General features: G+C 30.6%; 2 protein-coding genes across 3 annotated transcripts in view; one reads left to right on the top strand and one right to left on the bottom strand.

The window, feature by feature from the left end:
* Positions 1–243: 243 nt before the first annotated feature.
* On the bottom strand, positions 244–5,676 carry LOC130448237 (3-ketoacyl-CoA thiolase, mitochondrial). 2 transcript variants are annotated; one of them, XM_056785518.1, is made up of 8 exons: positions 5,354–5,676; positions 5,086–5,252; positions 4,792–4,923; positions 3,265–3,532; positions 1,936–2,111; positions 754–954; positions 545–699; positions 244–483 (listed from the first exon to the last, which is right to left on the bottom strand). In XM_056785518.1, the coding sequence occupies exons 1-8, from the start codon at positions 5,370–5,372 to the stop codon at positions 402–404; spliced, it is 1,200 nt and encodes a 399-aa protein (XP_056641496.1). In that variant the 5' UTR covers positions 5,373–5,676; the 3' UTR covers positions 244–401. The 2 variants fall into 2 exon arrangements, with proteins under 2 accessions (XP_056641496.1, XP_056641495.1); XM_056785517.1 differs by lacking the exon at positions 3,265–3,532 and adding an exon at positions 2,256–2,523 and having other exon boundaries at positions 5,354–5,649.
* A 114-nt stretch (positions 5,677–5,790) lies between these two features.
* LOC130448236 (serine/threonine-protein phosphatase rdgC) overlaps positions 5,791–17,339 on the top strand; it is a 42,261-nt gene continuing 30,712 nt past the window's right edge. Inside the window, exon 1 of the mRNA XM_056785516.1 lies at positions 5,791–6,973. The gene's annotated coding sequence lies outside the window, so the exon portion shown is untranslated. The remainder of the gene's footprint in view (positions 6,974–17,339) is intronic.

The raw sequence follows: 17,339 nt of genomic DNA, 5'->3' as shown, positions 1-17,339 counted from the left end.
CTATTGGCTTCACTAGGATTTTTTTTTTGTCAAAATCACACAATAAATTCTTTTTTATCGATATTTTCAAAATAACAAAAATTGCTATAGCTCACAAATTAATTGTATGACAGCTGTCAAATTTATGCACGTGCCTTTCACTTTCAAAGTTCAACTGATAATCACGTGGATTCAATATTGTTCAAATTACAAAAAAAAATTATATTGTTGGGAATTTAGGGTATAAATAAATAAAAAACGAAATAAAAACCGCCATTTTAATATAACAATTGTAGATAATACAAATATATTGAACAATTACATGTTTTTATAAAAATATATGAAGTCAATAATCCAAAATTAGCAGTCTCAACAAAACATTTATTGTATTAGTATAAAAAAACTTTTTTCATTGTTCCACCCTATATATTTTCAATCATAATAGCAATCCCTTGACCACCACCAATACAAGCAGATCCGATTGCAAGTTTTCCGTTTCGTCTCCTGCAATTAACACATTGATATATAAAATAAAGAAAATTGAATGAATTCGTTTGAAACATACTTTAGTTCATACACAAGATGGCCGGTTATTCTAGACCCGGAAGCTGCTAGGGGATGTCCTACGGCTATAGCCCCACCGTTTACGTTCAATTTGTTCATGTCCAGCTTCAAATCTTTAGCACAAGCTAAAGTTTGAGCTGCGAACGCCTCATTAATCTGGAAAAACGGTGAAATTTGATCATTTGTGGCGTACATCGTTCAAGTACTTACTTCAATTAGATCGATATCGTCTAAAGTTTTTCCTGTAGCTTTAAGTATGTTTCTTATAGCAGGAGAGGGACCGAATCCCATAATGGAAGGCTCAACACCAACTACGGAATGCGCTACTATTCTAGCTAAAGGTTTTAAGTTGTATTTGGACAGAGAAGCTTCGCTAGCTACCACAACCGCTGCAGCACCATCACTTATACCCTAAGAAATAAAGAAAAAATTGATGTCTGGCGATGCTGAAGATGTTTTATATTATATAAATAACATTTTTTTTGTTTTCTGGCATCAATTTCCTTTTTTGTTTGGGAAAAATCACTAATCTACCTTCGACTATTTTTTATTAGTCCTTTTGAAAAAGTTCATTTTCAATTAACAACGTTGCCGATACTTAAATATTTCTTCTAATACGAAGAAATCGAATAAAATTTCAATTCAGCAAATATTCCTATGAACGATAAAATCGAGATCTGCTAAAATCGATTCTGATTCTATAATAGTGCAAATCGATTTGACTCGAAGACACAGAACTAAAAATTCGGAATTGGTTGCTAATCAGATCTATAATAAATACTATTGTTAACTTAAAACTGTCAAACGTCAATTTATGACGCGATTTCATTGCTACCTTCATTGTAATAACGTAGAGGCCGTTTTTGAGCACTCTCTTTAAAAAATATATGAAACAATAATAATTAAATTTATAAATTTATTCATTTAAAGCTTTTTTTCGCGTTTTTATGTTTCTTCAAAATCGAGATCTGTTATAATTGATTCTGAATATATCATGGTACAAATCGATGTAATTCGAAAACACAGAACTAAAAATTCAGAACTGGTTCGTAATCAGATCTATGATAAATGCTAATGTCAATTTAAAAGTGTCAAATGTCAATCTATGACGCGATAACTTCATTTTCTTTAAAAAATTACATTGTAGGTGAAAATTGATTTGTCTAATTACTTTTCTCCGTTATTTTTTGCTTCCCCAAATAAAAGATTAAATTTACAATCTGGTTCACTAAAAAATACCGAGGATGTAAATAATCTTAATATTGTTCCAGTTAAGTGAAATAAAAATGATATATATATATATATATATATATATATATATATATATATATATATATATATATATACAGGGGGTAACATCAAATAAATTGGTTTATAACTAAAAATATTTACCGAAGCTGATCCAGCTGTAACCAAACCGTCCTTTTTGAAAAGTGACGGTAATTTAGTCAACATTTCAGGCGTGGTCCATGGTCTTGGGTGTTCATCTACCTCGAAATTGACAATTTCCTTTTTTTCTTTTAACGGAACCGGTACGATTTCATCTTTAAATTTTCCAGCGTCATTGGCTAATGAAGCGAAAAAAAAAATATTCATTTTCAAACATACTCAGTCACATTAGACATAAAGCCAAGTATCAGTAAGTTAAAACGACAAAAGCTGAGTATTAAAGCGTGCATCAGTGAAAGAAAATGAAACGAAAATGGTTTCACCTGCTTTCCACCTCTGCTGAGACGTATACGAGAAAGCATCGACTTCGTCCTTTGTCAATTTGAATTGTTCCCCAAGTTTTTCAGCAGTTAACGCCATCGGTATGTTACAATAACTATCCATGAGGCCCGTCCACATCGCGTCTTCGAAAATTGGGGGTTGTCCCAAAGGGATGTTCCCGAATCTTATGTTTCTAACAATATAAGGACTTTGCGATAAGTTTTCCACGCCTCCCGTTAAAGCTATATCGGCTACTCCGGTGGATATGTCCTATTTAACATAAACAAGAAATTATAGTCCATTCGTTCAGTTAAAAAAGCAAATTTACTACTATTTTCAATAATCCGAAATTAAAATATCATTTTATATTATTCAAATTAACACTTTATGTATATTAACCTTATTTTTATTGCTTTCAATCAGGTAAACGAATGGACTATAATTCTAATCCTCCTAGCTTTAAAAACGTGTTTTGTAAATTGTATTTTACCGATAAAAAATCATCAAACATCTATTTTTATTTGAATTAAATGAAAAAACTCAATTCCTCCGAAAAATATAGTATTTTCACTAGACATTTCAAACTGTTCCACAAGCTTTTCAGAGATTAATGATATAATAAATCCCACTACCGTGAGAAATAATTTTCTAGAACACACCACAAACATCTAGACCTGATGGAAAAACCTGGGAAAATCATTTGTCCCAGTATAGAGTCCCAAACAAAGATGGAAACATATCGATACCCACTGGTATAACCGTGAAGCCGATCCTGTTCTACGGTTATTCATATTAATTTTTTGTAACCGTTATTATGCAGACAATTTCTAAGATCTTGTTCTTGTTGTTTGTTGTCTATAATAACAGTCACAAAAAAAAAATATAAATATCGCGTCCGCCAACATATTACAACAGGATCGGCTTCACGATATTTATATCAGCGGGTTAGTTCGTGACAATATAAGCAATAATGAGATAGGCTAGTGAATATTCACATTCGTATAAAATCACCTGCTTTCCAACGTTGTTGTGACGTAAAACTAAATTCGTCTATTTCCTTTCTGGATAATTTGAATTGTTCGCCTAGTTTTTCAGCAGTCAGAGCCATGTTTAGATTACAAACTGTATCAGTGCTACTTTGCGTCATAGCATCTTCTAATATGGGAGATACTCCCAGTGGGATATTTCCGAATCTTATATTTCTTACTATATAAGGCAGAGATGACATATTTTCCACCCCTCCCGTTAACGCGATTTCTGCCAAACCAACTGAAATATCCTGAATAAAATTCGATAAATATTGATAATATTTTTCATAAACAATATATATATCCTCAAATAAAAATAATTTAGTATGTATAATTTTATATACAAAACATATTAATGTAAACTGCCTATAATTTCGCTCATAGGACGAGTTTAAGCACTAAGGACAGTCTGGTGTAACTCTGATTCATAGAAGTGAGTTCTATGAGAGTGCTCTAGAAGTTTTGTACTTTGAAGTTATGTTTTTGGCGTCACTTCTTATTCTAATTGTTTACTACTCAGTTTTAATTATTTTATTTTATTTCAGTGTTTTTTCTCGTGCTTTTTTATGTGTTTTTGTACTTATAAATATTGTGTGTATTTTAGGTTGAAAAATACGAAAAAATAACTATAAATTCATCATTTGAATCTAAAAAAAAAGTTTCTAACGTTAGATTACGAAAATTAAATGAAATAGTTAATTGATGTTCTTTTTTTTGTAATTTTAGTAATATTTTTATATATATTAATAAACCAAAAAATAGGGAACAGTTTCAATTAAAAAAATTAAGTTAAACATATAAATCTTGTCACCCACATATTTTAAAATCTAAAATAATCACAAATAATGGAAAATAAACGTGAAAACAGCTGTTTTTTCATATTTTTATATGGAAAATCATATGAAAACAAAGAACATAACCTAAAAATGCGAAATATTTGTATATATCTTAACAATTTTGAATTAAAAGAGTTTTTTATTATAACTGAGTTGGAGATTATAAAAAAACCCTGTTGCCACATTTCAAGGCGTAACGCTCTGAAATGTTGAAAATAAATCTCAATTGAATGCACTTTAAATAAATACTAACACATTTTTTAACACAAAAAATGAAAAATAAATTTAAGTCTTTTTTTCATCAATTTCTATAAAAAAATCATACGAAAACAAAAAAAATATAACCTAAAAATGCGGTATGTTTGTATTTTTTCCAACACTTTTGGATTAATTGATTTTTTTTTGGATAACTGAGTTGGAGATTATAAAAAACCCTGTTGCCACATTTCAAGACGTAACTATATGAGATTTTACAAACAAAACTCTATTGGATGCACTTTACACCATTACTAACACATTTCTTATCACAAAATTTGCTTACAGTCAAATAAAACTGTATTATAAATCTCTGATGAGGGAAATATTATTATAAAAACGTCAGTTCATGAAAAAATGTGATGTTAAGACAGTATTTTGTATAAATTAACTAAAAATTTCTCTTGTTAATTACTTACTTGTAATCCATTGATAATTGATTGGAAGCCTGACCCACACAGCCTGTTTACTGAGAAAGCTGGCTTTTCCAGAGGTATTCCTGATTTTAAAAGGACATGTCTTGCTAAGAATCCTCCATCAGCTGCAACAGACTAAAAAATATTCACAAATCATAAATTTATTCTTATTGGTATTTCTATTATCAAATTCATCATTATCTATACATTTCTTTTATTTAATCGTTTTGAAATAATAAATTTTCGTTTAATTATTCACGTCTTTATTAAATCAGGATGTATATGGATATAACTTACTGGCATTACATTTCCAATAACCACTGTATCCACCCATTCTGGATTAACGTTTGAAGCAGCTAGAGCCGCTTTGGAGGCAGTAACTTGTAGATCTGTTATATGAGTTTTTGCTAATTTACCTCCGAATGTACCAAAAGGGGTACGTTTAGCACCAACAATGAAAATACCTAAGCAATTAATAACAAATAATATAACTTGATTTTTATTACACTCACCATATGTTTTATTAGTACTACTCGGTGAAACTGAATTAATTGTTTTCACTTACCTTTAGCTAAAGCAGTCATTATTTCGCACCTAATTACTAAATAAAATTCGTAAAAATGGACGTTTTACAATTTAGATAAGCTAAACAAAGTTCAAGCTTTAGATTTTAATTGTTTATTACTATTCAAACAAGGTTAATAAATATACTTGAACTTTGTACTTTGATATGGAATTTTGTGTTAATAAATTTCTTTTAAAAAGTAAGTTGTTTTGATAAATTTACGAAAACAACTAATATTTTAGCTATAATTACAACATAACCTAAAGTAAGTGAGCCAACTGGTCACTGAAAACAGTAATCTGTTTACAACGTACATTTCTATTAGTTTAATTATTCTGTAATAGATGGCGCTTTGTGAAATTGAATTATTGTAAAGTATGTAAATTATAATAAAATTTGCTGCAATGATATATTAGAAAAATAACATAACTACAAACATTTTTTAAAGATCATTAAATGTATTCGCAGGTACTGCCACCTATTGAAAAATGAGAAAAATATGAATTAGTATTTGTTACGAGGGTGGTTCGATAAATTCGACAATAAAGATTTGTAATAAAAACAGTATTTGGAATTTGATAGGAATTATGTGTTGAAAAATTTATTTTAAAATGTAAGTTGTTTTGATAAATTTACGAAAACAACTAGTAGGTATTTTAGTTATAATTAGAACATAACCTAAAGTAATTACGCCAACTGGTCACTTAAACTGTTACGAGGGTAGTTCGATAAATTCGAAAATAAAAATTTATAATAAAAACAGTATTTTGATACAAGTTTATATTGGTGGACAACTTTCTGGAATACGTTCATTTTTTTTGTAGTTTATGCATCAAAATTATTCATACAAAGCATAGAAATATGTTATATTAGGATATATAATACGAGGTATGATAAAAAAACTACGTTTCATTAAAAAATAAGTTCGAAGTACTTAATTGGATATCAAAGGTAATATTCGAAAATTGACTAGAAGCGTTTTTAAAAGGTTTCTTTTTAATTTCAAGAAATTTATCATCATCATCATTAATAAACAGCCAGTGACGTCAATTGTTAGACTTAGACATCCCTTAATATTTGCCACTGTGCAATTGTCATCTAACTGAGTGAAAATGAAATGAAATTTAAAAATTCGTCGAATTTGCGCGGCGCCTTTTATCCGTTTTTTATAAATGGCGGACGCGCCTTTGATATTTCCCTTTAGAACTTTTTTTAATTTCTTATTTTTAACATTAACGTCATTTCAGGATCTCCTTTTGTTATTTTTGATATAAATCGAGTTTTAATATATTTTTTAATTCAATATATCAACACCCTGTACGTATTATTATAGAAGAAATCGCGCGACTCAATTATCTAAATTACCATTATTAAAAGTCACCTTTTGTGAGTGTTACATACGAATATACCTGACCACCACACGCTTGCGTAAAATTATAAGGCCGGACGCGTCGTTTTCCAACGTCTCGACGCCGTTTTTCGCTTCAGTAACCGAGATATATTTCAGATAGACGCGTATTTCAAGCTCGTCACCGCGTCGATTGGAAAATAACGCGACCGATCTACAAACCGCTATTTTTTTTTCTTACACAAACGACAAGTGTTTTTTCAACAACCAATGTAAGTTACCACGTATTTCTAATTAATCACAATTTTCGAATTTATTCATGATTTGAATACAGGGTATATCGACAATATAACCATAAGATACAGTATGTTTATCAAAGTGACGTAACTTGACGAAATAATTAAATTTCAAATCTCTATTTTTCTAATCCTTTCGAAGGACTTTCTACCACCTCCTCTCCATCACCATGCTATGAGACTTCCTTCCTGTTTTCTGGGACGTTCACTTTTGGCCTAAAGATTCATGTTCAACTCCTTTTCCTGGAGGTTGGACGTCGTGTCCAGTTTAATCCTCTCTTATTTTCTTGAGAATAGAGCCATAATCTTTACTCTACTTCTTACTAGCTCTTTGCTTCTAGCTCTATGAGTGTAATTTATGGTCTAACTTTCGATGGACAAGCTGGGACGTTCACTTTTGGCCTAAAGATTCATGTTCAAATTCTTTTCTAATAGCTCTGATAAGCTGGATCTTGGTCGTTGTCTCCAGTTTAATATTCTCTTCTTTTCTTGAGAATAGAGCCATATTCTTTACTCTACTTCTTACTAGCTCTTTGCTTCTAGCTCTATGAGTGTAATTTGTGGTCTAACTTTCGATGGACAAGCTGGGACGTTCACTTTCGGCCTAAAGATTCATGTTCAAATTCTTTTCTAATAGCTCTGATAAGCTGGATCTTGGTCGTCGTCTCCAGTTTAATATTCTCTTCTTTCTTTGAGAATAGAGCCATATTCTTTACTCTACTTCTTACTAGCTCTTTGCTTCTAGCTCTATGAGTGTAATTTATGGTCTAACTTTCGATGGACAAGCTGGGACGTTCACTTTTGGCCTAAAGATTCATGTTCAAATTCTTTTCTAATAGCTCTGATAAGCTGGATCTTGGTCGTTGTCTCCAGTTTAATACTCTCTTATTTTCTTGAGAATAGAGCCATATTATTTACTCTACTTATAACTAGCTCTTTGGTTCTAGCTCTATGAGTGTAATTTGTGGTCTAACTTTCGATGGACAAGCTGGGACGTTCACTTTCGGCCTAAAGATTCATGTTCAAATTCTTTTCTAATAGCTCTGATAAGCTGGATCTTGGTCGTCGTCTCCAGTTTAATATTCTCTTCTTTCTTTGAGAATAGAGCCATATTCTTTACTCTACTTCTTACTAGCTCTTTGCTTCTAGCTCTATGAGTGTAATTTATGGTCTAACTTTCGATGGACAAGCTGGGACGTTCACTTTTGGCCTAAAGATTCATGTTCAAATTCTTTTCTAATAGCTCTGATAAGCTGGATCTTGGTCGTTGTCTCCAGTTTAATACTCTCTTATTTTCTTGAGAATAGAGCCATATTATTTACTCTACTTATAACTAGCTCTTTGGTTCTAGCTCTATGAGTGTAATTTGTGGTCTAACTTTCGATGGACAAGCTGGGACGTTCACTTTCGGCCTAAAGATTCATGTTCAACTCCTTTTCTAATAGCTCTGATAAGCTGGATCTTGGTCGTCGTCTCCAGTTTAATATTCTCTTGTTTTCTTGAGAATAGAGCCATATTCTTTACCCTACTTCTTACTAGCTCTTTGGTTCTAGCTCTATGAGTGTAATTTATGGTCTAACTTTCGATGGACAAGCTGGGACGTTCACTTTTGGCCTAAAGAATCATGTTCAACTCCTATTCTGAGAGTTCTGATAAGTTGGAGCTTGGTCGTCGCCTCCAGTTTAATAATTTCTTCTTTTCTTGTGAGCAGATCCTTGTTTACTCTTTTTATCTTTGGGTGTATGTCTTAAAGTTGTTCTTCTTCTTTCTTTTTAATTGTTCATGACTATTGGTAGTTGTTTAGGTATTTCCACAAACTTGTATGCCTTAAGTAGTTTCTGAATAGTTTTTCGAATTTTCTTCTGTGGTGTCTTTTGATCTATCTCTCGATATATTTGAATTATTTTCGAATCCAGTCGTTGTGTTAACTTTCTAAGACTTGAGTTGAGAGGATGGTCTGAATTATTAAAAAAAAAACTGTATGTATGTAGTCATCGATCGAAGACTTGATTAAATACTTTTATATATAAATATATAAAATGTTCGTTAGGGTATTTGTAGCTCTCTCTCTCATCTAAATGTTTGGATTTTTGTGCTAAGTAGTTAAAAATAGCGAACATCAGCTGATAGACTTCGCTTATTTTAGAAAATTCAACTTTATTTTCAATGCTATGAGGCGGTCGGCGATCCACGATCATCTTTTGTTTATATTTTTTCTAGATATCATATAAAAAACATCGAATAAAATCATTTTACATTATATTTATTGAAAATATGGCGGTAGAACGCGGAATTCAAGTTTTTGTATACAAACTTTGAGCATAAAAGTTTTCTTAAAACTCCTTTTCAGGAGTACTTTCATTAGAACTAAAAGATAATTGGTTTTAATAATCTCACTAGCGTACTCGACGAATATCAAACTACATATTAAAAATCCAGTATTAGTGTACAAACTGCCTTAAATACTAAATCTCTTCGTATACAATAATAACTATAAAATCATTAGATAAGGATATTTATGTTAGTATAAGATAAAAATATATAATTGCATGATACGTTAAGGGACACTTTGAATCACTTAACTTTGTGATTTCTTTAATTTCTTAGACCTTTTGATATGTTGATATTTCTAAATGTTTTGATTCTAGTTTTCTTATGTTTTAAAATTAGTTTTTTAATAATTTTTTGAAAGAAAGATAAAAATAAAAAAATTCAAGTGGATCCTAACTGAAGATAGAAAGAGAAAGAACATCGTCATACCACTCTTCATCCCTTTCTACTCTATTCTGATTGAATCGCATTGATGTCGAAATTTCGAGTGGTGAGAACAGATACTGTTTCTCCCTTTTCTTACAATTTCGATTTTGATATCAACTCCATGGAATTTGATTCTATTGTTTTCTTTCAATAAAATTTGGCATGTGTTTATCATATTGTTTTATCTATGGACATGATTAAAACTGAGTTCTTAACCTGTTATTGCAATTAGAATCTTTTCCCTTTTTCTGCTCTAAGGGTTTATAATGAATTAATCTTTCCAGGTCGTAACGGTTTTAGGGTGTCAGTTTAATGAAGGGTAATTAGGTTAGATGTTCCGGAAATTCAGCAAATTAAAAATTAATTTAACGTTTTGGTTAGAATGTGTAAGATGAATTTAAATACTTATCCACAATGGTATTTATGCTTGGATAGAGAAAGAGAGAGGAAAATTCAATGTGGGAAGTGGTTTTATTTAAGATGGTCCTGATGTAGCAATCTTTTCCTCTGCAAGGCTGGGATTGTTTGCGTTTTCTGTATGTCGCGAGTGAAATAAATAAAATGAAAAATAAATCGAATAAATTGGTTCGCTAGGTTACAGGAAACAGTGGAAATTCTTTAGCGAAGAGGCAAAAAAAACAAGAAACTTTTTCGGTAATTATCCTTTTAAGGATTATCATCTATAATCAATGACAATGTTTAGTGAAAATTTCAGCCAAATTCCAGGGAGAAGCTAAGCGAATTTGAAGTAAATTGCGTTGCTTGTATCAGCGAGGCGTGTTTGTATTGAAAAAAAATACGTTAACATGTTTTTTTCACTCTAAAACATAAAATAGCTCGAGCGCGAATACGATAAATTTTATTTAGAATGCGAATTTTTGCTATATAGTGAATATATCAAGTAATTCGAGAAAATTCGACAAAAATATGGGTCATTGGAAACATTAACAAACATTAAGTTGAAAAAAAGCTGCCTCGATATAGTATTGCGAATTAAAAACTAAACAAAGTAACAAAATAAAAATTTTTATTGGAAAATTTAACGATTTTTAATAGATTCTGAAAAGAAATAGAAGCAATTTGATTGATTTCAATGATTTCAAGTGTCCAAGGGTCATATGGAATCGCTTAAGTAAGAAGTTGGTTCCCGTCAGTTTACAATAAATCTAAAAAAAGTGACAATAACTCTTATTGGAAAATTTTACGATTTTTAATAGATTCTGAAAAGAAATAGAAGAAATTTGATTGATTTCAATGATTTCAAGTGTCCGAGGGTCATATGGAATCGCTTAAGTAAGAAGTTGGTTCCCGTCAGTTTACAATAAATCTAAAAAAAGTGACAAAAACTCTTATTGGAAAATAAAGCGATTCTTAATAGATTCTGAAATGTAGTAGAAGCAATTTGATTGATTTCAATGATTTCAAGTGTCCAAGGGTTATATGGAATCGCTTAAGTAAGAAGTTGGTTCCCGTCAGTTTACAATAAATCTAAAAAAAGTGACAATAACTCTTATTGGAAAATTTTACGATTTTTAATAGATTCTGAAAAGAAATAGAAAAAATTTGATTGATTTCAAGTGTGTAAGGGTCATATGGAATCGCTTAAGTGGGACCTTGGTTCCCGTCAGTTAACAATAAATCTAAAAAGAGTGACAAAAACTCTTATCGGAAAATTTAACGATTTTTAATAGATTCTGAAAAGAAATAGAAGAAATTTGATTGATTTCAATAATTTCAAGTGTTCAAGGGTCATATGGAATCGCTTAAGTAAGACGTTGGTTCCCGTCAGTTTACAATAAATCTAAAAAAAGTGACAAAAACTCTTATTGGAAAATAAAGCGATTCTTAATAGATTCTGAAATGTAGTAGAAGCAATTTGATTGAATTCAATGATTTCAAGTGTCCAAGGGTTATATGGAATCGCTTAAGTAAGAAGTTGGTTCCCGTCAGTTTACAATAAATCTAAAAAAAGTGACAATAACTCTTATTGGAAAATTTTACGATTTTTAATAGATTCTGAAAAGAAATAGAAAAAATTTGATTGATTTCAAGTGTGTAAGGGTCATATGGAATCGCTTAAGTGGGACCTTGGTTCCCGTCAGTTAACAATAAATCTAAAAAAAGTGACAAAAACTCTTATTGGAAAATAAAGCGATTTTTAATAGATTCTGAAATGTAGTAGAAGCAATTTGATTGAATTCAATGATTTCAAGTGTGTAAAGGTCATATGGAATCGCTTAAGTGGGACCTTGGTTCCCGTCAGTTAACAATAAATCTAAAAAAAGTGACAATAACTCTTATTGGAAAATTTTACGATTTTTAATAGATTCTGAAAAGAAATAGAAGAAATTTGATTGATTTCAATGATTTCAAGTGTCCGAGGGTCATATGGAATCGCTTAAGTAAGAAGTTGGTTCCCGTCAGTTTACAATAAATCTAAAAAAAGTGACAATAACTCTTATTGGAAAATTTTACGATTTTTAATAGATTCTGAAAAGAAATAGAAGAAATTTGATTGATTTCAATGATTTCAAGTGTCCGAGGGTCATATGGAATCGCTTAAGTAAGAAGTTGGTTCCCGTCAGTTTACAATAAATCTAAAAAAAGTGACAAAAACTCTTATTGGAAAATAAAGCGATTCTTAATAGATTCTGAAATGTAGTAGAAGCAATTTGATTGATTTCAATGATTTCAAGTGTCCAAGGGTTATATGGAATCGCTTAAGTAAGAAGTTGGTTCCCGTCAGTTTACAATAAATCTAAAAAAAGTGACAATAACTCTTATTGGAAAATTTTACGATTTTTAATAGATTCTGAAAAGAAATAGAAAAAATTTGATTGATTTCAAGTGTGTAAGGGTCATATGGAATCGCTTAAGTGGGACCTTGGTTCCCGTCAGTTAACAATAAATCTAAAAAGAGTGACAAAAACTCTTATCGGAAAATTTAACGATTTTTAATAGATTCTGAAAAGAAATAGAAGAAATTTGATTGATTTCAATAATTTCAAGTGTTCAAGGGTCATATGGAATCGCTTAAGTAAGACGTTGGTTCCCGTCAGTTTACAATAAATCTAAAAAAAGTGACAAAAACTCTTATTGGAAAATAAAGCGATTCTTAATAGATTCTGAAATGTAGTAGAAGCAATTTGATTGAATTCAATGATTTCAAGTGTCCAAGGGTTATATGGAATCGCTTAAGTAAGAAGTTGGTTCCCGTCAGTTTACAATAAATCTAAAAAAAGTGACAATAACTCTTATTGGAAAATTTTACGATTTTTAATAGATTCTGAAAAGAAATAGAAAAAATTTGATTGATTTCAAGTGTGTAAGGGTCATATGGAATCGCTTAAGTGGGACCTTGGTTCCCGTCAGTTAACAATAAATCTAAAAAAAGTGACAAAAACTCTTATTGGAAAATAAAGCGATTTTTAATAGATTCTGAAATGTAGTAGAAGCAATTTGATTGAATTCAATGATTTCAAGTGTGTAAAGGTCATATGGAATCGCTTAAGTGGGACCTTGGTTCCCGTCAGTTAACAATAAATCTAAAAAAAGTGACAAAAACTCTTATTGGAAAATTTAACGATTTTTAATAGATTCTGAAAAGAAATAGAAGAAATTTGATTGATTTCAATGATTACAAGTGTCCGAGGGTCATATGGAATCGCTTAAGTAAGAAGTTGGTTCCCGTCAGTTTACAATAAATCTAAAAAAAGTGACAATAACTCTTATTGGAAAATTTTACGATTTTTAATAGATTCTGAAAAGAAATAGAAGAAATTTGATTGATTTCCATGATTTCAAGTGTCCGAGGGTCATATGGAATCGCTTAAGTAAGAAGTTGGTTCCCGTCAGTTTACAATAAATCTAAAAAAAGTGACAAAAACTCTTATTGGAAAATAAAGCGATTCTTAATAGATTCTGAAATGTAGTAGAAGCAATTTGATTGATTTCAATGATTTCAAGTGTCCAAGGGTTATATGGAATCGCTTAAGTAAGAAGTTGGTTCCCGTCAGTTTACAATAAATCTAAAAAAAGTGACAATAACTCTTATTGGAAAATTTTACGATTTTTAATAGATTCTGAAAAGAAATAGAAAAAATTTGATTGATTTCAAGTGTGTAAGGGTCATATGGAATCGCTTAAGTGGGACCTTGGTTCCCGTCAGTTAACAATAAATCTAAAAAGAGTGACAAAAACTCTTATCGGAAAATTTAACGATTTTTAATAGATTCTGAAAAGAAATAGAAGAAATTTGATTGATTTCAATAATTTCAAGTGTTCAAGGGTCATATGGAATCGCTTAAGTAAGACGTTGGTTCCCGTCAGTTTACAATAAATCTAAAAAAAGTGACAAAAACTCTTATTGGAAAATAAAGCGATTCTTAATAGATTCTGAAATGTAGTAGAAGCAATTTGATTGAATTCAATGATTTCAAGTGTCCAAGGGTTATATGGAATCGCTTAAGTAAGAAGTTGGTTCCCGTCAGTTTACAATAAATCTAAAAAAAGTGACAATAACTCTTATTGGAAAATTTTACGATTTTTAATAGATTCTGAAAAGAAATAGAAAAAATTTGATTGATTTCAAGTGTGTAAGGGTCATATGGAATCGCTTAAGTGGGACCTTGGTTCCCGTCAGTTAACAATAAATCTAAAAAGAGTGACAAAAACTCTTATCGGAAAATTTAACGAATTTTAATAGATTCTGAAAAGAAATAGAAGAAATTTGATTGATTTCAATAATTTCAAGTGTTCAAGGGTCATATGGAATCGCTTAAGTAAGACGTTGGTTCCCGTCAGTTTACAATAAATCTAAAAAAAGTGACAAAAACTCTTATTGGAAAATAAAGCGATTCTTAATAGATTCTGAAATGTAGTAGAAGCAATTTGATTGAATTCAATGATTTCAAGTGTCCAAGGGTTATATGGAATCGCTTAAGTAAGAAGTTGGTTCCCGTCAGTTTACAATAAATCTAAAAAAAGTGACAATAACTCTTATTGGAAAATTTTACGATTTTTAATAGATTCTGAAAAGAAATAGAAAAAATTTGATTGATTTCAAGTGTGTAAGGGTCATATGGAATCGCTTAAGTGGGACCTTGGTTCCCGTCAGTTAACAATAAATCTAAAAAGAGTGACAAAAACTCTTATCGGAAAATTTAACGATTTTTAATAGATTCTGAAAAGAAATAGAAGAAATTTGATTGATTTCAATAATTTCAAGTGTTCAAGGGTCATATGGAATCGCTTAAGTAAGACGTTGGTTCCCGTCAGTTTACAATAAATCTAAAAAAAGTGACAAAAACTCTTATTGGAAAATAAAGCGATTCTTAATAGATTCTGAAATGTAGTAGAAGCAATTTGATTGAATTCAATGATTTCAAGTGTGTAAAGGTCATATGGAATCGCTTAAGTGGGACCTTGGTTCCCGTCAGTTAACAATAAATCTAAAAAAAGTGACAAAAACTCTTATTGGAAAATTTAACGATTTTTAATAGATTCTGAAAAGAAATAGAAGAAATTTGATTAATTTCAATGATTTCAAGTGTCCGAGGGTCATATGGAATCGCTTAAGTAAGAAGTTGGTTCCCGTCAGTTTACAATAAATCTAAAAAAAGTGACAATAACTTTTATTGGAAAATTTAACGATTTTTAATAGATTCTGAAAAGAAATAGAAGAAATTTGATTGATTTCAATAATTTCAAGTGTTCAAGGGTCATATGGAATCGCTTAAGTAAGACGTTGGTTCCCGTCAGTTTACAATAAATCTAAAAAAAGTGACAAAAACTCTTATTGGAAAATTTAACGATTTTTAATAGATTCTGAAAAGAAATAGAAGAAATTTGATTGATTTCAATAATTTCAAGTGTTCAAGGGTCATATGGAATCGCTTAAGTAAGACGTTGGTTCCCGTCAGTTTACAATAAATCTAAAAAAAGTGACAAAAACTCTTATTGGAAAATTTAACGATTTTTAATAGATTCTGAAATGTAGTAGAGGCAATCTGATTGAGTTCAATGATTTCAATGTAGAAAAAAATACTGTATCATTTAATAAATGGTTAACAGATCTTAAACGGTTCCCATCGGGAGTGGCGAGATAATTCGGGACACTTCGTACATTTTATTTTCAATACCACATGTATCCAAAACTAAAATATGTGTATGCCGATGTTTAATATCTTTTAAAGCAGCTATAAAATTGTTGAGTCATCAATGTGTAGGTATCGAGAATCCATATATAACCAAACATCCAAGGGTTCGATCGATAAGTGAGAATTCTGCAAAGTTTCGCAAAATATTTTATAAAGTTAAGCGATATAGAAGGGATTAGACATCGTACTTTACATATTTTTGATCGATAGCTACGAATTCGGTTTAACAAATTGTTTTTTTACTAACCTAAAACTTATCGTATCAAAAATGAAAAATTTCTCAAAATACTTTCGGTCAAAAAAAAAAATAAAAGCAATTATTAACTGTAGATATATCCAAAAACAAATAGTAGAACATCAAATTCATTAGTTTAAAGAGGTAATACAGGGGGCGTATGTACCGTTATCGCAATCTGCGGTTTGGCACGATAAGGAACCTTACCGCGGTCTCTGAAATTTTCCCACGTTCAAGTGAGGCCTTTTATACACGTCATTTATATATTTTTTGACCAATTTGATGACAATCCAACCAAAAATGTCTTTTAATGGATGATATTATGACGTCTGAAACGTCACGAACTTTATTTTTGTAGAAGACAGTCCCTCAAGTCACATATATAAGGAATTTTTTTATGTTGATATTCCAACGGATATGTCCCTGCCTAACACCACTGAGTTTATTTTCTGTACCTTTGAAAGTTCCTTGTCAACTCTAATTGCAAATTATTTGTTCCAATTCAGCGTATAAATTTCTGGTTTACACCAAGTCGCCTCAGTATCTGAACGAGTTTATGATGTTGCACTATGTCAACAGCTTTTTCGTAATCTGTAAAACACATAACTAGGTACAGAAACCGCGAAACGACCATTAAAAGTCAGTTTCCAAGTTTCCAAAAAAACATCCACAATCTCGATAGTTTAGATAGAAGTAAAACGTTCGGAATGTTTCAAAAACCACTTTAACTAATTTTCTATATTTGGATCGTAACGCGATAGTCGTCGAAAAGCCCTTTCTACTTCCGTACAAAAGAATGCAAACAAACCTGATTGACGAGGCTCAACTGCCAAGCACTAAAACCGATATTTATATTCATTCAACATAAACAAGAAATAAATTACGTGATATTCAAGATAACTAAAGTCTAACAAACATAAAATGAAATTAATCAGCTAGATACGACCACAAATTTTAAAATTTAATATCCACAATAATCACCAGATCTCAATCATGTAAGATCTTTTGTTTTTACCACAAATCAAACTCGAATTTGCGAGGAAAAAGATTTAACTATAATAAATAATAAAATTTCCAGGATATATACACACAGGGGGTTTAAAAAAAGCGTATATCGCGGAAATGTTTGTCGATATTCATTATTATATTATCGAAATTCCATAAAATAATTACAAGATGTGTTTTATCATTT

The sequence above is a fragment of the Diorhabda sublineata genome, chromosome 8, assembly GCF_026230105.1.
Source record: "Diorhabda sublineata isolate icDioSubl1.1 chromosome 8, icDioSubl1.1, whole genome shotgun sequence".
Lineage (NCBI taxonomy): Eukaryota > Metazoa > Arthropoda > Insecta > Coleoptera > Chrysomelidae > Diorhabda > Diorhabda sublineata.
The sequence above is the reverse complement of the archived record's forward strand: the minus strand, read 5'-3'. Positions and strand labels throughout refer to the sequence as shown.